Source organism: Poecilia reticulata, chromosome 15, assembly GCF_904066995.2.
Source record: "Poecilia reticulata chromosome 15, P_reticulata-male-v2, whole genome shotgun sequence".
NCBI lineage: Eukaryota > Metazoa > Chordata > Actinopteri > Cyprinodontiformes > Poeciliidae > Poecilia > Poecilia reticulata.
The window spans coordinates 3,273,189-3,292,343 of NC_088844.1; the positions used below are offsets into that span (position 1 = coordinate 3,273,189).

Here is a 19,155-nt window from a genome sequence, read left to right on the forward strand (position 1 = left end):
AACAATTTTGATGCTAATTAATTGAATAAATAAATATACATATGAGCTCAACAAGAAAGATATTTATTGTTTTCAATCTATTATTTAGGTTATTCAACCATCAGATTGGTGCAAAGTGCTATCTAGGTTTTATGAACCTCTGATCATGAGCGGAACTTCTTTAGAAATGTGGAGATTAGCGTTGGGGACGTCTGTATCGCTGCTACACCTTAGCATTGAGGTGCTATTTTTGATCGGCTTCGCTGATAGGCTAACTCCTTTTAGCACAACTTGAACACAACAACAGTCTTTTCTAGCATCCCATCAGAAAGTTTTTTGAAACAAAAATGAACCCTCAGTGGGCCAAGGGAGGAAGTTTTCTCTTGCTGCTATTTGTGGATGTCGCTTGTCTGTCAGATGTACAAATGTACCAGAAACATACAAACATAAAGGTTCTACCTGGAAGAAAAGCAATTAATTGTCTTTGTAAATTTGTAATACCTTAAAATCTATGTAATTAATTAATCGAAATTAACACATCAAGTTCCAGCCCGAATGTTTTATTAACATAAAAAAAATCTGATACTTTTTTTTGTTTGATTAAAAAAACGCTCCTAAATAAAAAACAGTGCAAGCAAATAGTAAATGGGCACACCAGGCAGGTCAGAGATGAAGTGCTGGATAAATTCTAAGCGGTGTTTGGTTACAACCCATTGTCTGAAAACAAAATAGAGTTTAGCACAACTGTGAAGTGACCAGGAAATGACCATCCATCTGCACTGACAGATGGTGCAAGAAGAGCATAAGTCCAAAAAGCAGACAATAAATCCATGGTAACTCTGGAGACGGTTCTATGCAAATAACTGTTTAAAAGAACATACCATAGTTATGTTGAAACATGGTATCTGTATGCATTGATGCTTTTCGCCAGTTGATGGAGCCAAAAACAGGAGAATTTCGAATGAAAAACTTGAGAGTTTGGGAGATGTTCACCAGAACATGTTAAAAGGCCCAAATCTGTTTTCAACTGAGAGTTTGTAGCAATATTTTTCATCCAGTCTGACTGAGCGTCTTCACAAAAAACGGACTTTAATATTTTTAGTCATAAAATCCCAATGAAATAAATTGAAGTTGCTGGTTGTAGCGCATCATTTCTCAAGCAACAAACCAAAAGATAGGGGCTGCTCTCGGACGAAAGCAGACTATTTCTTTCGTATCTTAAAAGCGCTCTGTGAGAAGGAATTTCAGCGAGACATCCCAGTCTGCTTTCTAAGCCATGGCTGGGATCTTCGGTCCCAGAAAATGTTTTTAAGGACCTGGATGCCAAACATATCAATACGGCCTTTTAATTTCCCTCTGCGCTTCTCTCTTAATTGGAGTTCAGCCCTTCTAAGCTCATCTGGGAGGTCTGTTCATTACTGAGGCATCCCTGATGAGATGCAGCGGTATGAATGTAAAGACATCTGAGGTTCCACTCCGGCTAAAAGGTTAAGATAAACACACATGAGCCTTGTGAAAGCAACCGATCATTAAAAAAAACCCACACACATGAAATTGCTTTGTGTCTCTGCCTTCTAAGGACGGCTCCGTCGCTGAACCTTTCCAGAACGACAGCAGTGACTCATATTTGCAAGGATGGATGTGAAAACAACTCCACAGATTGGGACAAAAAGCATTTTAATTTCAGCCCTGAAGGCTCTGATATTTTGTGTCTTTCTGCAGATAATGCAGCATCACAAATCCCAAAGTAAATGATTGTCCTTTTTTTTCCTTTGACTGTCACAGTTGAGCATCTTTCATGTGGATTTCTGAGTCTATTGTCTTTGTGTCATACCTCCCGTGTTGTTGCTAGGAGACACTGGTTCATTACTCTGATTGGCAGGCTGGTCAATTAGCCTCTTGGTGTCAGCGGTGTTGGCGGGTTTGTGAGATTTCTTGTTTTTGATGAGGATTTTGCCCAGCAGCTCCTGAGGACTGGGCAGAGGGACGCCCGCCTCCAGCTGCAGACACGGAAAAAGTGTGAGGAAAAAAATAGTGAAAGAGAACGACGGTCAGTGCAGGGTTACTTTCAAAATCACAGCATGAAACAACGTTCTGCATTTTCCTACAGGGTATTTGTCCAGAGGATCGATCAGCAATGCTTCTCCGAAAATAGAGCGACAATATTCGGCCATTTTTGCCTGCTGCTTCAAGCTGGAAAACACATAAAGAAACGTATTTACACATTTTATCTCAATAATGACATATTCTATATAAACAAGATAATACATTCACCAGTCAGTTTAGCTGGTACACCAGTTCAAAAGCAGATCAGTTCAATTCAAAAACTATTTATCTACACCAAAAGAAAATTAAATGTTGTCATAACTCATATCGTCCAAGTGTCTTAAAATATGCTGTGGGCATAAAGTATCTGGAGTAGCAGTCAGTCTTACAACGACTCTGAAGTGGCCTCTGACTGAAGACTGTTGCTGAATGACAATCTCATGGCTGTCATGACATGCTAACAGATTCAAATCTAGGCAGCAGAAACAATATTCCACACAAAGACAGCAGCTGCGTTTCTGTTACCAATGTGTGCAAAACCTTTGCAATTAAATAAGAAGCACAATTAAAATCACAATTGAATAAATTTGTTCACACAATAAGTCACTGAAAAATATGTTATCATCCTCCAACTTGTTCCTGTCGTCGTCCTCTTCATGGTTTGCGCTAGGTGCAACCTCCGGCTGCTGATCATGTGACACGTGGTGTGAAAACAGTGCTTCCATTGCAGTTTTGCCAAATAAATCCATTTTGATCCAACCAAAAAAAAACAACTCATCATAGCACCAAAACCTCTCATTGAAAAACAAGAGGGCTGTTTTTTGTGTAAATTGCTGTGTTTCTGTTAAGCAAATTTATTTTTGAAATGTCAAATGGTCAATGAAAACACATTTACTATCAGTTGCTGACAAGCACTGCCAATCCACCTCATTTGCCTTTGCCACTCCTCTTTAAATCTCTGTAATGCTGTATGGCTAGGAAGGCTGGACAAATTAACCAACCATATGGTGGTATCGCAATGCAATTTGGCATCTAGACATGGTGAAGGGAACTTTAAAAGAGAGTTTTAGGATGGGGAAGAACAGGGATTTAACATGACAAAGAGTCGATTGTAATCCAATGCCAAACATCTCTGATAAGTTTTCTAACCTCTTGTTAAATCTATCATAAAGAAATTATGCACAAGCTGCAAGCAAGATAGGTAAGGTGTATGGAAGAAAAACTGGCTGATGAGTGTATGGAAGAAAAACTGGCTGATGAGTGTATGTGTTAATAAAGTCCTTACGAGTCGACGTGGTTTTCAAATGAAAGTATGACAGGAAAAGGTGAAGTCTTAAAGGCGCATTCTGCAATGGCTTCAATCACCTCCTACAAAATAAAACAAACCAAAAAAAATTATTCTTTAGTTGATTTGTCACATATCCATTTCACAAATAGGATAAGCAGGAAAACAGACTTAACATGGATTAGATTTTAGTGAAGCTGACTCAATTGCTTTAATATCAAATTTGTTTAAGATTTTGGTTGGAACCCAGCCAGCGTTGGTGCATTGCCTGGCAACAAGAGACGTGACTGAGAATTAGCCTGACAAGTCAGTCACATGCTGGTTGCAGCCAGCAACATGCTTTTAGTGACAATTCTGGCTGGAAATTTAATCACTTGGCAAAATTGGCAGTGCTGATTTAAACTGGTTGATTTTCTGGCATGGACTCATGGCATGATGCTTTACAAGAACATTGATATGACTTTTTCGCATTTCATCACATCACAACCATTTTATTAGGATTGCTTAGGAGCTGGACCAACACAAGGTAATGTTGTGTTGATCCAGCAATTACAATTAAAGATAATGTTTAATTGTAAAGGAGAATGAAAATGAAACATGATTTCCAAACCATTTCACTGACCTGAATCTTAAAACAAATGCCTGCTATACAAACTTTAAAAACATTACATGAGAATTATGCTCTCACTTCTGAAGGTTCATCATATAGGATTTCAGTAAAAACATCTTGTGGCTGTGGTTGTAAAAAACTAACATGTAGCAGTAAAATTGTCAACATGGTACAGATTAGGGCTTTAGGCAGGGCATTCCAGAAGACTATTGTTAGCCTGCTTTGACTATTATAAAATTTGGGTGTTACAACAAGATGATGACCCCAAGCATGAATGGTTAATGGAGGCTAATAATAAACTTCTGGAATAGCTTTTCCAAAACTTTGCCTTCAACCCTGTCTAAAATTTGTATAATATGCTTAAATTTCCCATGTCTTGAAATCGCTAGTGAAGCTGCAGTTAATGGATGTACAAATTTCCGCTGACAACATTTAAGACGTAGTTTTTATCGCACAGTTTCAAATAGTGGCTGACAAACCTTAAAGGAGATTTCAGAGGTCATGGTGAAGCCGTGAGTTATGACCGGCTCCTCCTCAGCAGTCCGCCCTTTCCACACGTCTAGTTCCACACAGCGACAACCAGCCAGCAAAACCTGCCGGTACATCTCCACCGAGGAGCTTCCTGCCAGCTGGCCCGCTGAAACACACGTAGAAGGAATATAAACAGAAAGAAAACTGTGACAGCTTGTCGTCGACCCCAGGCAGCCAGACCCACCATACTGTTTTCCCAAGATAAAATACAACACTTATGTTAGGGAAATTAGAGATCATGACTAATGACAACAAACTTCTAAAAACAGGTGGAATGTCATACAAAATGAAAACATACCAGAGATTTTAACTCCTAAGAGCTGAAAAGCAATAATAAAGTTCAGCTGGACATGGGTTTGTGTCATCTACCATCTACTAGCTAAGCTTTTTTCACTTTGCTGTTCTTATCAACTGTGTGTGTTTTCTGAAGTTGGGTCATTTGAATAAAGACCAGTTATCTTCTAAGTAGTGAGCGAGGTATGCCAGTAAGGCAAGCGACCAGCAATATATGTGAATGTGAAATTTTCAGCTTGCAGACGTACAGATGCAGGCTAGTGACACAACACAAGACAATGTTTAACTTTTGTCACTGTCGTTGCCATCATATCCCATGTGTTGGGTTTGCCCTGTCTGGTGGAAAACTATCACACTGATCCGTGCCATACTGCTCAGTAGAAACAGGGCATCAGAGTCGTAAGGCCTGGTTTTGGTCAGTAGCTGATGCTGTAATAACAAGCTACATTAACACCACTTATTGGATGGGCCAGTCAGATGCAGTTTTATGTTTAATATTGAACCAAGTTTTTGTTGTTTAGTTTCCCTGAGAAATACTTCCCTAGTTGGTAACACTTTCGAAGGGGTCTGAATAAGACTGACATGACACTGTCATAAGTCTTCATGAATATTTATGGCTGTTGTCATAAAGTGTCATTCGGTAAATCATGACACTTTTAATACAAAGTTGGCATTATTCAAATGTCTTTGTTATGACAACTTGACATTAACCAAGAAATCATGAACTGACATAAATTTGTTATAAAAGTATTACCAATTAAACTTTAAAATTTAGCTTCATGTGGTAATATTATATTGCTCTGCCATGTTGTTTAGTCTTAAATTTCTTAATTTAATTTATCCTAAAGTTTTACAGCAAGATATCTACAAAGCACTTATGAACTTAGCATTTGAAACATTATTTAAGGCTGTTTTAAGTGTTTTAACTACTCCAAGTGGAGGAGTTTAAGTATCTGGGGATCTTGTTCACGAATGAGGGAAGAAGGGAGCGGGAGGTCAACAGGCGGATTGGGGCAGCGTCTACTGTGAAGCGGGCGCTGTACCGGTCCGTCATGGTGAAGAGAGAGCTGAGCCAAAAAGCGAAGCTCTCGATTTACCGGTCGATCTACGTTCCCACCCTCATCTATGGTCATGAGCTTTGGGTCATGACCGAAAGAACGAGATCACGGGTACAAGCGGCCGAAATGGGTTTCCTCGGCAGGGTGGCTGGGCTCTCCCTTAGAGAGAGGGTGAGAAGCTCGGTCATCCGGGAGGGACTCAGAGTAGAGCCGCTGCTCCTCCACGTCGAGAGGAGCCAGTTGAGGCTCGGGCATCTGGTAAGGATGCCTCCTGGACGCCTCCCTGGTGAGGAGTTCCGGGCACGTCCCACCGGGAGGAGGCCTCGGGGAAGACCCAGGACACGCTGGAGGGACTATGTCTCTCGGCTGGCCTGGGAATGCCTTGGGATTCCCCCGGAGGAGCTGGCAGAAGTGGCTGGGGAGGGAAGTCTGGGCCTCCCTTCTGAAGCTGCTGCCCCCGCGACCCGACCCCGGATAAGCGGAAGAAAATGGATGGATGGATGGATGGATGGATGGATGGATGTTTTAAGTAGTGCAATACACCATCTCCACCAGTGAGAGGCAGCAGTGCACGAACAGGCGTGTAGTGTGCTGGTGAAGAAGAAATCTTCCATATTATGGGGCAAACCTAACACAAGTTATAACGGCCAGACCTCCTGTTTAAAAAGAAGCCGAAGTTTGGTACCTAATACATATGAGGTATGTGTCTTATTAACTTTACATTTTCTTTGAGACAATAACATTGACTATGTTCTCTTTCTCTGTAATGTTAGCTATGAGCAATTCAAGCCAATCCTACCTTGCTGTAAGTTAATGTTAGCTAAAGTTATTAAACTCCATTACTGTAACGTTAGCCCTTAATATTAAACATATTTTAAAGACAGGCAAATTGTTTTTTCCGTCCAATTTTAATCTAGCAAATTAAAATATAATATGTGAGTCACAGTTATCCTTTATGTGCATTATTTAGAAACTTGGCTGATGTGACACAGTGCTTGTGTTCCTTGCTTTGGCAACTTTAGCCACATAAAGACCCATGTTAACCTAAGGACACATGGTGGGGGGACAAAGTTGGCTAATGAAGACATGCTACCAGGACCAGCCACCAGAGAAAGAAGTCCCTGTTTGACCAAAGAGAAAGAAGGAGATGAAATATTCCCCAAGAAAATTAGGTAAGTCATTTTTGTGTTACTATTCTCTCCAGGTGAAGTGGGGTGGGACAGCCAGGTAAGTGCAGAAGGGGGAGCAGGATCAACATTCACCAGCTGAGTTAATAAGTTACGTTTAAGACAACTAAAAACTGGTGTTAAATCTATTTATTTATTAATAAACTTCTTGCAAACATCAATAAGCCAGAGTATCTGGATGGAAATAATTTAGAATGCTCATTAAGTACACTCATGTGCCTAAAACTATACATTAAATGATGCAATCTGAATAACAACAGTGGCAGTCTGTCTGAACTTCTGCCAAACAAATATTTGATCAGAGTAATTTTGTTCAGCTTTAGGGTGCATTCACACTGCAGTCTGATGTGGCCCAATTCCGATTTGTTGGCAATTCCGAATTTTTTGCCCGGGCCGTTCACACTGCCAGTAAATGCAGTATGCATTCTGCAGTGTGAACGGGCAAACAACCTGAAAGTGTCCCGCATGCGCAGTAGAGGGCGCAATAGCGTCAGCGTTCTCAGTGTTCTGCCAACCATAGACATAATATAAGGATAGACCCTCATGGACCGCTTCACCTATTGTCGCTGACGAGATTTAGGGCGGCCATCTTGGAGCGGTCCACCACTCCACTCAGCGTTATGTGTTTAGCAGCACAATGACGTATCAGCGCATTTAATCGATCATAACAGCTTTTTTGTTACTGGAAACCATATTCAAACATCTATCAAAGCTACATTTATGAACAATTGTATTTTTTAAGTATGTTTTAATACATAGTTCAGCATATTTAAATATACTTAGTGGTTATAACAATAGAATAGGAATGGAATATTCTGATATTGATGTATGATGAGCATATTACAAAGCACACAGTCATTCATAATTTATTTAATAAATGATTTAGTAATATCAATACATAGTTATATAACTAGACAAACACAAATAAATAGTGATTAATAATGACACAAATAAATAATGATTAATCTATCCATCCATTTTTTTTACACCCTTGTCCCTTGGTGAGGTCAGGAGGGTTGCTGGTGCCTCTCCAGCTAACGTTCCAGGCAAGGGGCGGGGTCACCCTGGACAGGTCGCCAGTCTGTCGCAGGGCAACACAGAGACACACAACCATGCACACACACACACACACACACCTAGGGACAATTTGGAAAGGCCAATTAACCTAACAGTCATGTTTTTGGACTGTGGAAGGAAACCGGAGTACCCGGAGAAAACGGGAATTGAACCCAGAACCTTCTTGCTGCAAGGCAACAGCTCTACCAACTGCGCCACTGTGCAGCCCAAATAAATAATGATTAATACTGAATAGGGCTGAAACGATTCCTCGAGTGATTCGAGTACCTCGATTATTAAAATTCTTCGAGGAAAATTGACCTGCCTCGAAGCTTCGTTAATTTATGTTTTATCATTTAGAGCACCGTGTTTCAGCCGGAACATTATTTGCGTTGCACGGAGCTCTGACTTCCGCCTCTGAGTTGTTGACGGAAGCTACGTGTTAGCAGCATAACGTCCAATCTTCAAGTTCGGCCCGCTGGGATTTTACTGATTGGTGATAATTCCGGGTTTTCATCGTTTTTTTGTGGGACCAATAAACATCCTTAAAATGACCGGCGCGATGCCGGGAGTTCGGCAGCCTTTCTGCTCCGGAGCTGCTGGTTGAACGGCGGGAAGAAGCTGAGGAGGATTTATACAGGTGAGCGGAGAGACTGAACACGGCGGGCAGCTGAGGGTTGATGCTTACAGGGTAAGAGCAGCTTTACGGACGAACCGCACAATAAACTGATATCATCCCGGTCTGAACAAACGGGAGGCGGAACATGGCTGGTAGATGAGTTTCTGAACGGAGGAGCCGTAAATATCCCGTATTGCAACTGGTAGGGAAGCTCAAATGTGGAAAAAATAGACTGATGTTGATATCCGATAGTAACACTGGTGTTACGGAAGATTTACCATTATTTTATTTCATAATTGTTTTTATCCGATTACTCGATTAATCGTAAGAAAAATCTATAGATTACTCAATTACTAAAATAATCGTTTACAACAGCCCTAATACTGAATAATATATATTGGATACATGTTTATATGTATGTATAGATATATGTATATGTTTTTCAGCCGACGAGTTCTAGCTTCAGAGAGATTCAGCAGCTGAGATTGAGTCCAAAATTCGACTCTCTTTATAGATTCTCCTTCTTCTTCCTCACATCGTGTCTTTAGGAAACCTTTAAAACAAAAACGGAAGATTTGGGATGTATCTTACTTTTGACAGAGTGAAAGAATTACATATAAATAATAGTCTTTACCACCAGTGTAAACTTTGCTGGTAAATGTTATAACACGTAATATAAGTTTTATAATATGTGTTACATTGTTTCATTTCTAATGTAGGCTCTTGTGTCAGATAATCTAAGTCAATGTTAGAGAATAATACATTTTTTTAGATTTACAGAATCTCAGTTAGCCTTCATAGCGGCTGAACCCGTATTACACCAAGCGCTGTAGCTAATATTAGCTGGTATCTTGCCGGTGGACATAAATACAGTAAAGTAATATTCTAATCACAATATATAATATGTCCATCTTACTTGTGAAATGTCTGTGGAGCCCTCACATCAATAGTCCATCGATCCGAACAACAATATCCCTCAGTGCTGAGGCATCTGCTGCTGTTTTGGTTGAGCAAAGTAGGAGGGACGACCTCTCCAAGATGGCCGCCGTATTTCCTGCGCCGGAGCAACCAATGCAGGGTCTACTCTTATAGTATGGCTATGCTGCCAACCGCCTTAAAAAGAAGTGCTCAGTGTTTGCGGAAGTAAACATGGAGGCTAACGGTGGAGCTTAGCTTACATATTTGAAGTTGTTGTCCAACCGGAGCAGCATATTAACAACTTAATTCTCATAGTCTGTCATAGTTGTTGTTTTTCTTCCTGCTTGCGCGTATCAGGATACAGAATAGTGAGATTTTTGAGAATCAGTGATGTTCAGTTCGGATGAATGCGGCCTGGACGTTAGGTCGCATTTCAATTGGATATGTATCTGATATGGGTCACATTCGAAAAGACTCCGACCTGTGCTGTTCACACTGCCATGAAAAGATCGGATACAGGTCGCATTACGTCAAAAACAATCGGAATTGGGTCACTTCAGGCTGCAGTGTGAACGCTCCCTTAGTTATTATGCTACTTGTGTTAAGAAATAATTGTATTGCACTTCATAACAACTTGTCATGTTAACTAGACATTTGTCTGCCAGTCTACCATTCTGACAGTGTGCAGAAAGGGGCATTTTTGGGATGGTATTTAAATAAATGCTGAATTATGATGACATTGTTTTTTTGTTTTTGTTCTTTTTTTAAGTGACCACAATGAATTGAGTCATCACCGACTATGAGAATGTCCAGAAGAGATTCACCAAGTTTGAATTCATGAAAGGCTTTCACCATGATTAACCATTGCAAGAACAGCTGTAATTTCTGAGCATTTCTGGACACCTTCAAAGAGCTGCTTCCAGAAAATGAAGACAAGAAGAAGATCTCCTGTTTTCAGAGGATTACAGGAAGACTATAACGAAGGAGATGGCTGACATAATCAAAGCAAAACATGTTGCAGTTGAAAGAACCTATTTTCTTAAGTTAAAGAATAATTAATTCTGTTTTAGTTTTTCAATCAGTATTTCAGAGTAACAACATACTGACCAGACGTTAAACCCTCTGTTTGGAGAACAAGTTTTCTTTTGTTTTATTCTAATGTACAAAAGGTTATAAGTAGTTCAGTGTGTTTCACTTCACTTGAGGTAAGACTTAATATCTGTGACTCTGTTAGCATAGCATTTGACACTGTAATAACACTAAATTACATCTTTATAATTGTTGTTACTAGTTTCACTTTACTTAACGTAAAAGAAATTGTTATTGACTCTGTTATTAAATCATTTGACAGTGTAATAAAGCTTAATGAAATCTTTACTGTTGGTCCTACTTGTTTCGCTTTATTTCAGGTAGTGGAAATATTAATCGCTGTTTTGTTAAAGCTTTTGATAGTGTAATAACAATTAAATCATTGTGACTACTATTATGACATATTTATGACATGATTCTTGGTTAATGTCAAGTTGTCATAATGAAGACTGAATAATGTCAACTTTGTATTAAAAGTGTCATGACACATATGACACTTTATGACAACAGTCAAATATCCATGAAGACTTCTTTATGTTCATGACATGTGTTATGTCATGTTTATGACAGTGTCATGTCAGTCTTATTCACACCCCTTCAAATAAAGTTACCCAATAGTTTTCTGACCAGAGCTGAATGACATTCCACTTTATTTGCATAGTTAAAATGTCACTGTGTTCAATATTTTATATGGATACAAAACATTTTTTGTCTGTGCTCTTAATTTCTGTTTGTGTCAGCTATTTACTAAATGAATAACGTGCTAAACCCTTAGCCAGGCCTACAGCTTATTTTGTCATACTCAGTGAATTAGATGTGACTTCTTCAAACAATAAGACAAATGTGATATTGCTTCTTATCATGTATGTTGGGTTTTTAATGTTTGTTGTGTGTCCCTTACCTGTAAGGTACGTATTATGCGATGAGTTGATGAAATACTGCGATAACGGAAAGTTCATGTCTTCAGACTGATCCAGTTTCTCGGGAGGAATGACACCGTTCTCGTCACTGGACAGATAGCTGGAAAAAGCCTGGAGAGAGATAACACCTAAAGACAACATGCATGCAAAAACACAATGTCACACAATAAAAGTGAGAAACATAAGAAGTTAAAAACAATTTACATTTAGAATGAGCACGAAAAGATGTTATTTTGTGCTAAAAGATATTTTGTAAAAGTGCACAATGGCTTAAAACTCCTCTATATGGTTTATGATAAAATGACTGATTTTTTTACAGTCCTGAATATGATAAGAAGCTTTCACTCTACCTGAGCTTTAGCACCTTGGTGGCTAGGTCTGAAACAGGTGTGGGCGTAAGAGTCTTAATATAGTTAAAACAGAATTTATGTTAAAATGGAGTTAATACTAAAAAGGAAATTATGCTAAAAAGGGAATTTGTATGAAATGCTAACATAACTTTTGCATTTTCTAGGCCACCGTAGAAATCAACCGTTGTAATTGGCGTCGGGGTTGCCTGGTGTTCATTCGGGCCACGATTCTCTCTCTCAGGTCAGTTGCTGCCTTGTTCAGCTTTGATGGTTCATTCATTACTGGGGCTACATACCCAGTTTCTGGGCAGGTAGTTGTAGTTAACTCCCCTCTGACCTGGCGTCCTGGCTCCTCCCCCTTGCCGTAGCACTTGTGTTGTACCTCTTCAATCTCAAGTCGTGACAGCAGTTGCCGTTTGCGGATGTTGGAACACTGAGCTACTAGTTGTTTGGCAGTTAGTGTTGACTGGGGATGTCGAGCTAACCATTCCTTCCACAGTCTTTGCATGTAGCCCCTCTGACTAGGGTTACTTGAGTAGTAGCATGCCAACAGATCCATGTTTTCACCTCTCGCCCATTTCCGTCTTGTTCCAGTAGCCCACTTTTCATCAGGGTGCTCTGGTCCCCCAGCACCTGACGCAGACCTTGTTTGACCGGGCGACGTCTGAGCCAGCATGTCTTGCTTATCAATGTCTCTCATGGTATGAGGTAGGCTATATAGCTCAAATGGTCTTGCCTAAGGACCCACACTGGATAGCTCAATGTCACTGTTGTATGTTTTTGCGTTTGCCCCAGCCTGGATTCGAACCCGGGTCGAGAAAGACTGGTGACTTACCCATTGAGCTGTACAGTCAGCTATATATATATATATATATATATATATATATATACAGTGAGTTCAAGGCACAACCAAGATACGGTGCAGAACCCTCAAGCTCCCAGGCTCTGGTAGAGGACCCGAGCTCAGAGGATGAAAGAGAGAGAGAGAGATAGATAGATCATAACATTTCTCCAATGAAACGTTAATATCTATATCTATCTATCTAAAACAGCGTCTTCCTCCTCATGTCTTGATCGTAGCAAGAGTTTAACTTCTCAGGACGTGGTGGAGTAGCGGGTGTTTGGCATAACTGTCAAGTTTTGGACTTGTAGCTACAGGTAATGTCGCTACTTAGCGGGTGGTGAAACTAGCGTAAGTGAGGAGGGTTTAATATGATCATGCATTTTACATGACGGGTGGCAACCCCAGTCTATACTATAAAAATATGATTAAAATTAGAGCCTAAAGATGTTCTCTTTCCAAAACAGAAAGGCTACCTAATGTTAGCCAGCTAACAAATTAATATTGCTATCCTAGCATATCAACTAACAGCTAGAAAAAACCAAAACACATATCTTTGTAGTCAAACTGGTGTCAATCAGCGAGGAATTTGTCCAGTTTAGATTATGTTGATGAAGAAAAATTGTTTGCAAATAGTGATATATCTTTAAATCGTATTTGTGGCAGCAGCTTTAGAGTCCAGAAACAGCGTTAACTACTTCAGGACTGTTGAACTGAAGCCAAAAGCGCCAAGTAGGTAGGCGTTCACAATCGATCTGCACACTGATCGTTCTCTTTCCTGTTTATTGACCAATAGTAGAAGAGCTGGACATAGAAGGAAGCCCACCTCATTAACATAACGATGCAGCAGAAATGCAGTGAGCAAATAAAACAGCAAATAATACAGAAACGGAAAAACAGGGAGCAGAAAAGGGAGAAGCAAAAAAAAATCAAAGCAAAATATCTATTTTTCTTGACGGAAACTCATGTGTAAGGGGAAAGGAAAAAGAAAATATATATTTATGTTTTTATTTCTTATCAAAATATATATTTATTCTTTTATTTATATATTTATTGTTTTATTTATTATTATGTAGGATATATATATTTCTTCTTTTATTTATATATTTCTACTTTTATTTTTACATTTATTCTTTTATTTATTATTATGTCAGTTTCGGTCCTCCATAGTAGTGAACCAAAAAAGGCATTGGAGAAAATAATAAAACCAATAGCCCATTCTAGAGCTAGAGACTGGCTTGATGCTCTGCAGAGATGACCCAAAGAATCTTTAGGTACATGCTTTTTGTTTTAAGATGATTGAAACAAAGTGTAGAATTTTCAAAAATACATTAATTAAAACATTTTGATGCCTTAGTTAGATTTATACATCTTATTTTAGCTAAAGTATTATATGTAAACATCAATCTATCTCTTAAATCATCATATTTATACATCAAAATGTGTTTTAAACATATCTCAATCACTTGGGATAAAGAAGGCTTACACTATGTATACCTTGCTTTAGATTGTCCTGGTCATGTTGGTAACGCTCCATCAGAGTGTGTGTCTGTGTGGGGCGAAGAGGGGGGTAAAGAATTTCATTGAGCCTCGGGTCTCTCTGCTTGTTGTTGATGAACTCAGTCATCTGCTCGACGGACATCCCCCCACCCTCGCCTCCTCTGCAGAAAGGAGCGCCGTCAGTTTAGCACACAACAACCATGGGGCAAAAATATGGAGCTCATCGAGAGTGATCTAGTAACCCTTCATGCTAAAATGTCCTTTTCCTACTGATCTCATGTTAACTATCCCTGCATTGTTGCCTTTTGTAAAGAATCAAACATCAAACACTACTTCAAAAACAGGACTTCAGCTTTTTTTGCTTCTGGCTATTTTCCTCAAAAAAATTCCTCTACTGTTAATTGGGAAATTCAAAACACCTTAATAAAAATCACCCACAAACATTACACTAGTAAGACATTTTCTTGACTAAAAAAGGTTCAAAAGAATTCTAAATGATGCGGATGCTGTTTTCCTACTGCAGTTTGAAGATGTTGCCGAGTTCAGGACGAGGACACAGACTCTCCAAGAAGTTCCTGTAAACATCCAAGGTGAAGTCCTCCAGTTTGATGCTGTCGCCCTGGTCAAATAAAGAAGATACAGAAACAGGTTTAACTGTAACATCAAGTGAGGAAAACGGCTAAAGTCAAATGTGTTTCTGTCTGGAGCTGTGGGTGTTTATTGTTGTTTCTGTATTTGGATTATTTTGGGTTGCTTATTATTTTTCAATAAGGTCTTTTAGTGTCAGTTTAGTCTTTTTGTTGAATTTCTTGCTTTTTCATTGTGATTTGCTCTTTGTGTATTTAGTTTAGAGGTGGTTTATAGTGCTCCAATTCCTTGAACTTGGCTCAGTAAGTTAAGTAAATTTTCAGTTTTTCAGCCATCACTCTCCCTGCCTACTTGTTCCTCTGCATTTGGGTCCTATTTAAAGATGAAACATGACGGATGAATCTGGTTCAAAGACTCAGCAGAAATCTTCCCCTCTGAATCAGTGCTGTGGGTTCATTATCATAGGGAGGCTTGGCCTTGCTCTCCCTCATGGCGATTGCCTGGAACAGTGGGGGAGGCCTGTCCTTCTGCTTCCCTCCGTCGACCCGGTGGAACCGCCCTCACCAAACATTCTGTGGACTGGCTATAGTCTCTGTGTATCCCAGAGCCTCAGCCAACCTCGGCTGATGTTCTGTCATTCTCTTCATCACCTTAGCCTCCCCAGATGGCCTCTAGTCCTTAACCTCAGGCTGCATCCACAGCCCATACCTTACCTCAGAGTACATGAACAGCATTCCTGAACCCCTCCAGTGCTCCCTAGTCAAAGTCTCAACTCAGTGCCCTTAAGCTCAAACTTCATTTAAGAGCTCCAGAGCGTGTGTGCCACCTGCTGTACCCCCAGGACCACCTGTTGTACCCTCCAGCCAGCTGTGGTTTTCACACTGGAAATCCCCACAGTCTGCCTCTCAGTGTTTCCTTCAGAGACTTCCTCTATCCTTCTGGCCTACCACTTCTTTGCATGTGGGTCCTATTTCTACACAAAACAGGACAGTTTCAGTCCAAAATTGACAATTCTAAAGCATGAATAGCTCCATTTCCATTGACCCTATAATCCCAATGAAATCCTTTGTTTCTGGTTTCATAAACCTCAGTGTGTGCTTTAAGAGAATCCCAATTTGGATTTGCCAAAGTAATTTAGATTTTGAATAACAGAGGAACAAATGAAATCCAAGGAACTCTGAAGAAGGTCTGTAATTTAATGCCAATAGGAAGCTACGAAGAAGGTGCTAACTTTCACGACATTAGCCAACGGTGAACTAACATCAGTATTTTCATGGTGCTTAAAAATTATCATTTTATCTGCTATTGTTTCTGTTTACTATTGGGAACCCAATATCTGAAACTGTGTTATATTTAGGCCTATCATGATAGCAAATTTTGCTGGACCATTAATTGTCTAAAGAAATTATTGCGATAAACGATAATATTGTTTCAAGACCTTTTGACACTGATTTAATGGAAATGAAGTAATAATACATGCGATTTCCTGATAGATGCACCTTATTTTCAAAATAACACGTAACAGTGAAACTGATAAACTAAATAAACAAAACAACCAAAAACAAAAATAAAATGGATTCTCAGTCTCCATTAACAAAAAACCTACTTGAATAAAAACTAAACAACATAAAGCCAAAGTGGAAATAAATATTGCATTCAACCAAAAGAGTGCAGATTATGAAGTCTGTATTGGCCTTCAGTAATCACTAGATTTAAATAGAGAAAACCGGCACATCCCACTACCTAATGCAATAGTTAATACTACACGATTTTTTGCCCCCATTCTCCCCTTATGACAATCTTGGATCGTTGGCCGATCTAACCGATCATCCTGCAGTGTGTGGTGTGTTATGGTAGATCGTCGTGGCCGCTCCGATCTAAATCAGGGGTTTTTCCCCGACTGGGAGCTTAACGCTGAATGTGACAGGTAGCCAATCAGAAAAAGCAGATTTTCCTCCCTGCATCTGAGGGGAAATTACGGAGGGGAATCCCAAACAGCTGACACGGCGCAACCCGAAGTTCCCGGTAACTTTTCAGCTGTTCTTCTTAACGTGACATAAATAGGTTATAATGATTTTCATTCAGTCAGGACTTTACTGACTCTAGCCACATGCATCACAGGTAGATTCTAGTAAAGCATTGATTAATGCCTGGTTTTAAAATTAGTTAACTGGACTTGTAGCCATTATTTTGTGCCCATGTGGCTGGACACCACACGGCACGATGAACCCGATCGAACCGTTATACCTAGGATTTCTGTCGGCTAATGTGTCTCTCAGGTTTTGGAAATGGGCCGACAATCGGCTGACAACTCGTGTAATGTGCGCTGGACATTAGACTAAGGAAATGAGGAAGGGAGGGTCAGTGTAGAGCACCGGAGCTGAGCCTTTTTTCATTCAGTGTCATCAACAGAAAGAAAAAAATGGCCGGAAGAGACGATAAAGACGATAATTAAAATGAGGTCGATAGGTTTTTTTATCATCCGATTAATTGATTAATTGATTTATTGTTTATCGCGACAGGCCTATATTCACTGTCACCTTCATCTATTGTTTACTGCATTATTGTGTAATCTAAACTTTTGCTCACCCGTCCATATGGCAACTTGCAGCACTCGAGGGCATTCTCAATTCTCTTTCTGTCCGACGAAAACAGCCGGCCAATACTGCAATAGGAAAAACGCACGACCTCAATTAGAACCTTTAACAAAGTTAATTAAATAAACCTCAATAAAAGCTCTTCTACCTTTATTTTACCTTTTTCTGGCATAAGTCCCTTTTGATAAATATCTTTGCATCTTTAGACCAGTTGAATTTTGTGGAACTCCATCCTTCCTCCTTTACTTTTCCAAGACACCAACTGACCTTAATTTGCTTCTAAAAAGCAGCTTTCCTTCATACAATGTCTTATGTGCCTCATAACTCTGGCACTGGTTGATTACCAGGTCAGTGCTGAATTAGGTACCTCCATGAATAATGTCCCTGTTTTTGCTTCCCCAAGTGCACATGGAATTAGGTTTAATCTTGGAAGCAAGGGACACGAAAGAGCAAAGTTTAAGTTTGTGAGTGTCTCTGCAGATTTTCTCAGGCTATTTCTTCACATTTACAAGCCTCTGTGCCTAAAGCCTAATGTTCAGACACAGAACACAGACTGACGATGACAAAAGTAATCATGAAGGTCTTACTTTTTCACAGGAATTTTTCCCTCTGTGTTTGGCTGAAGAGTTAGCCTGACATACCTGGAACAAAGAGAAAAGTATTGAAACATTTTAACAATTTGTTGAGTTACAACTGTATGCTTTACTATGCCCTGCTGGGGTTTTATGAGACACATTTTTGTGTGTGTGAAATTGTGATAGGTCATTGCATTGAGTCCTTCTGAGTCAATACGTTGCAGAATCAGCTTTTGCTGCAGTTACAGTTGAATCTTTTGGGGTATGTCTCTACCAGCTTTGTCCATCTTTACCCATCATCAATCACAGGTTGCAATTAGCATGAATGCAAAAGAGTTCAGCTGTTTTTATCTGACCAGATTTCCTTCTTTCCCACAGTTGCTGTGTCTTCAGTTGGTTGTAGAAAACTACATGAGTTTAGATGTGTAGATGTAGACAGGTGTGTAGAGTTTAGGTGTAGAACTTTAGTTTAGTTTAGAACTGAAATTACGAAAATTACAAAATTAAATTTGCCTAATGGAAGCATGCTAATTTTGAACAAACTCAATAAAACGTTCTGACACTAGGATGAGATTTTTTTTTTGGCCTGTATCCAAATAGATGCATTTTGCAAAACTGCAATTGAAACACTTTTTTCACATCACACAAGTCACGTGATGAACAGCAGGATGTTACTACCGGCAGAAACAGCAAAGACGACGACAGGAAGTGGTAGGAGGATGATGGCTTGTTTTTGTTTTTCTGACAAAGCACAGCTGGCTCCACCAGAGCTCTCACAGTACCACATAGTTCATAAAAAGTTGTCATTCCAATGTATTGAATCATAACTCATCTGTAAAATTGCTGACTACAATTTCCTGAAAAAGCTGCATATGTGGCCGATCCCAAGTAGGTGGGGCTTGTTGCTCCAACACCTGTATGAGACGTCTCCTTTGATAGCTGATAGATGATTACGACACCATCATGGCTGCATTATGAATATATCTCATGAATGTGTTTACACCCGCCATTGCCAGGACTTTTAATGATTTATGGCATTTACAAGTTTGTTTACATGCTTGTAATGTATATATAAAATAAAGTAAAAAAAAAGTGTTTTTACTTGGACTATT

General features: G+C 39.6%; 1 protein-coding gene and 1 long non-coding RNA gene across 2 annotated transcripts in view; one reads left to right on the plus strand and one right to left on the minus strand.

Annotated features, from left to right (window-relative positions):
• Positions 1 to 19,155, minus strand: part of LOC103476610 (1-phosphatidylinositol 4,5-bisphosphate phosphodiesterase beta-1-like) — a 65,749-nt gene that overhangs the window by 29,809 nt on the left and 16,785 nt on the right. Inside the window, exons 6-14 of the mRNA XM_081616049.1 lie at positions 18,056 to 18,109; positions 17,461 to 17,536; positions 14,802 to 14,902; positions 14,281 to 14,444; positions 11,574 to 11,720; positions 4,400 to 4,557; positions 3,311 to 3,393; positions 2,088 to 2,172; positions 1,814 to 1,979 (exon numbers count right to left, since the gene is read on the minus strand). Coding sequence (XP_081472175.1) covers positions 1,814 to 1,979; positions 2,088 to 2,172; positions 3,311 to 3,393; positions 4,400 to 4,557; positions 11,574 to 11,720; positions 14,281 to 14,444; positions 14,802 to 14,902; positions 17,461 to 17,536; positions 18,056 to 18,109 — 1,034 coding nt within the window. The remainder of the gene's footprint in view (positions 1 to 1,813; positions 1,980 to 2,087; positions 2,173 to 3,310; positions 3,394 to 4,399; positions 4,558 to 11,573; positions 11,721 to 14,280; positions 14,445 to 14,801; positions 14,903 to 17,460; positions 17,537 to 18,055; positions 18,110 to 19,155) is intronic.
• Positions 5,959 to 10,960, plus strand: LOC145555010 (uncharacterized). Its single transcript, XR_014091044.1, has 3 exons — positions 5,959 to 6,502; positions 6,826 to 6,975; positions 10,353 to 10,960. It is a non-coding gene; the product is annotated as an uncharacterized LOC145555010 (long non-coding RNA).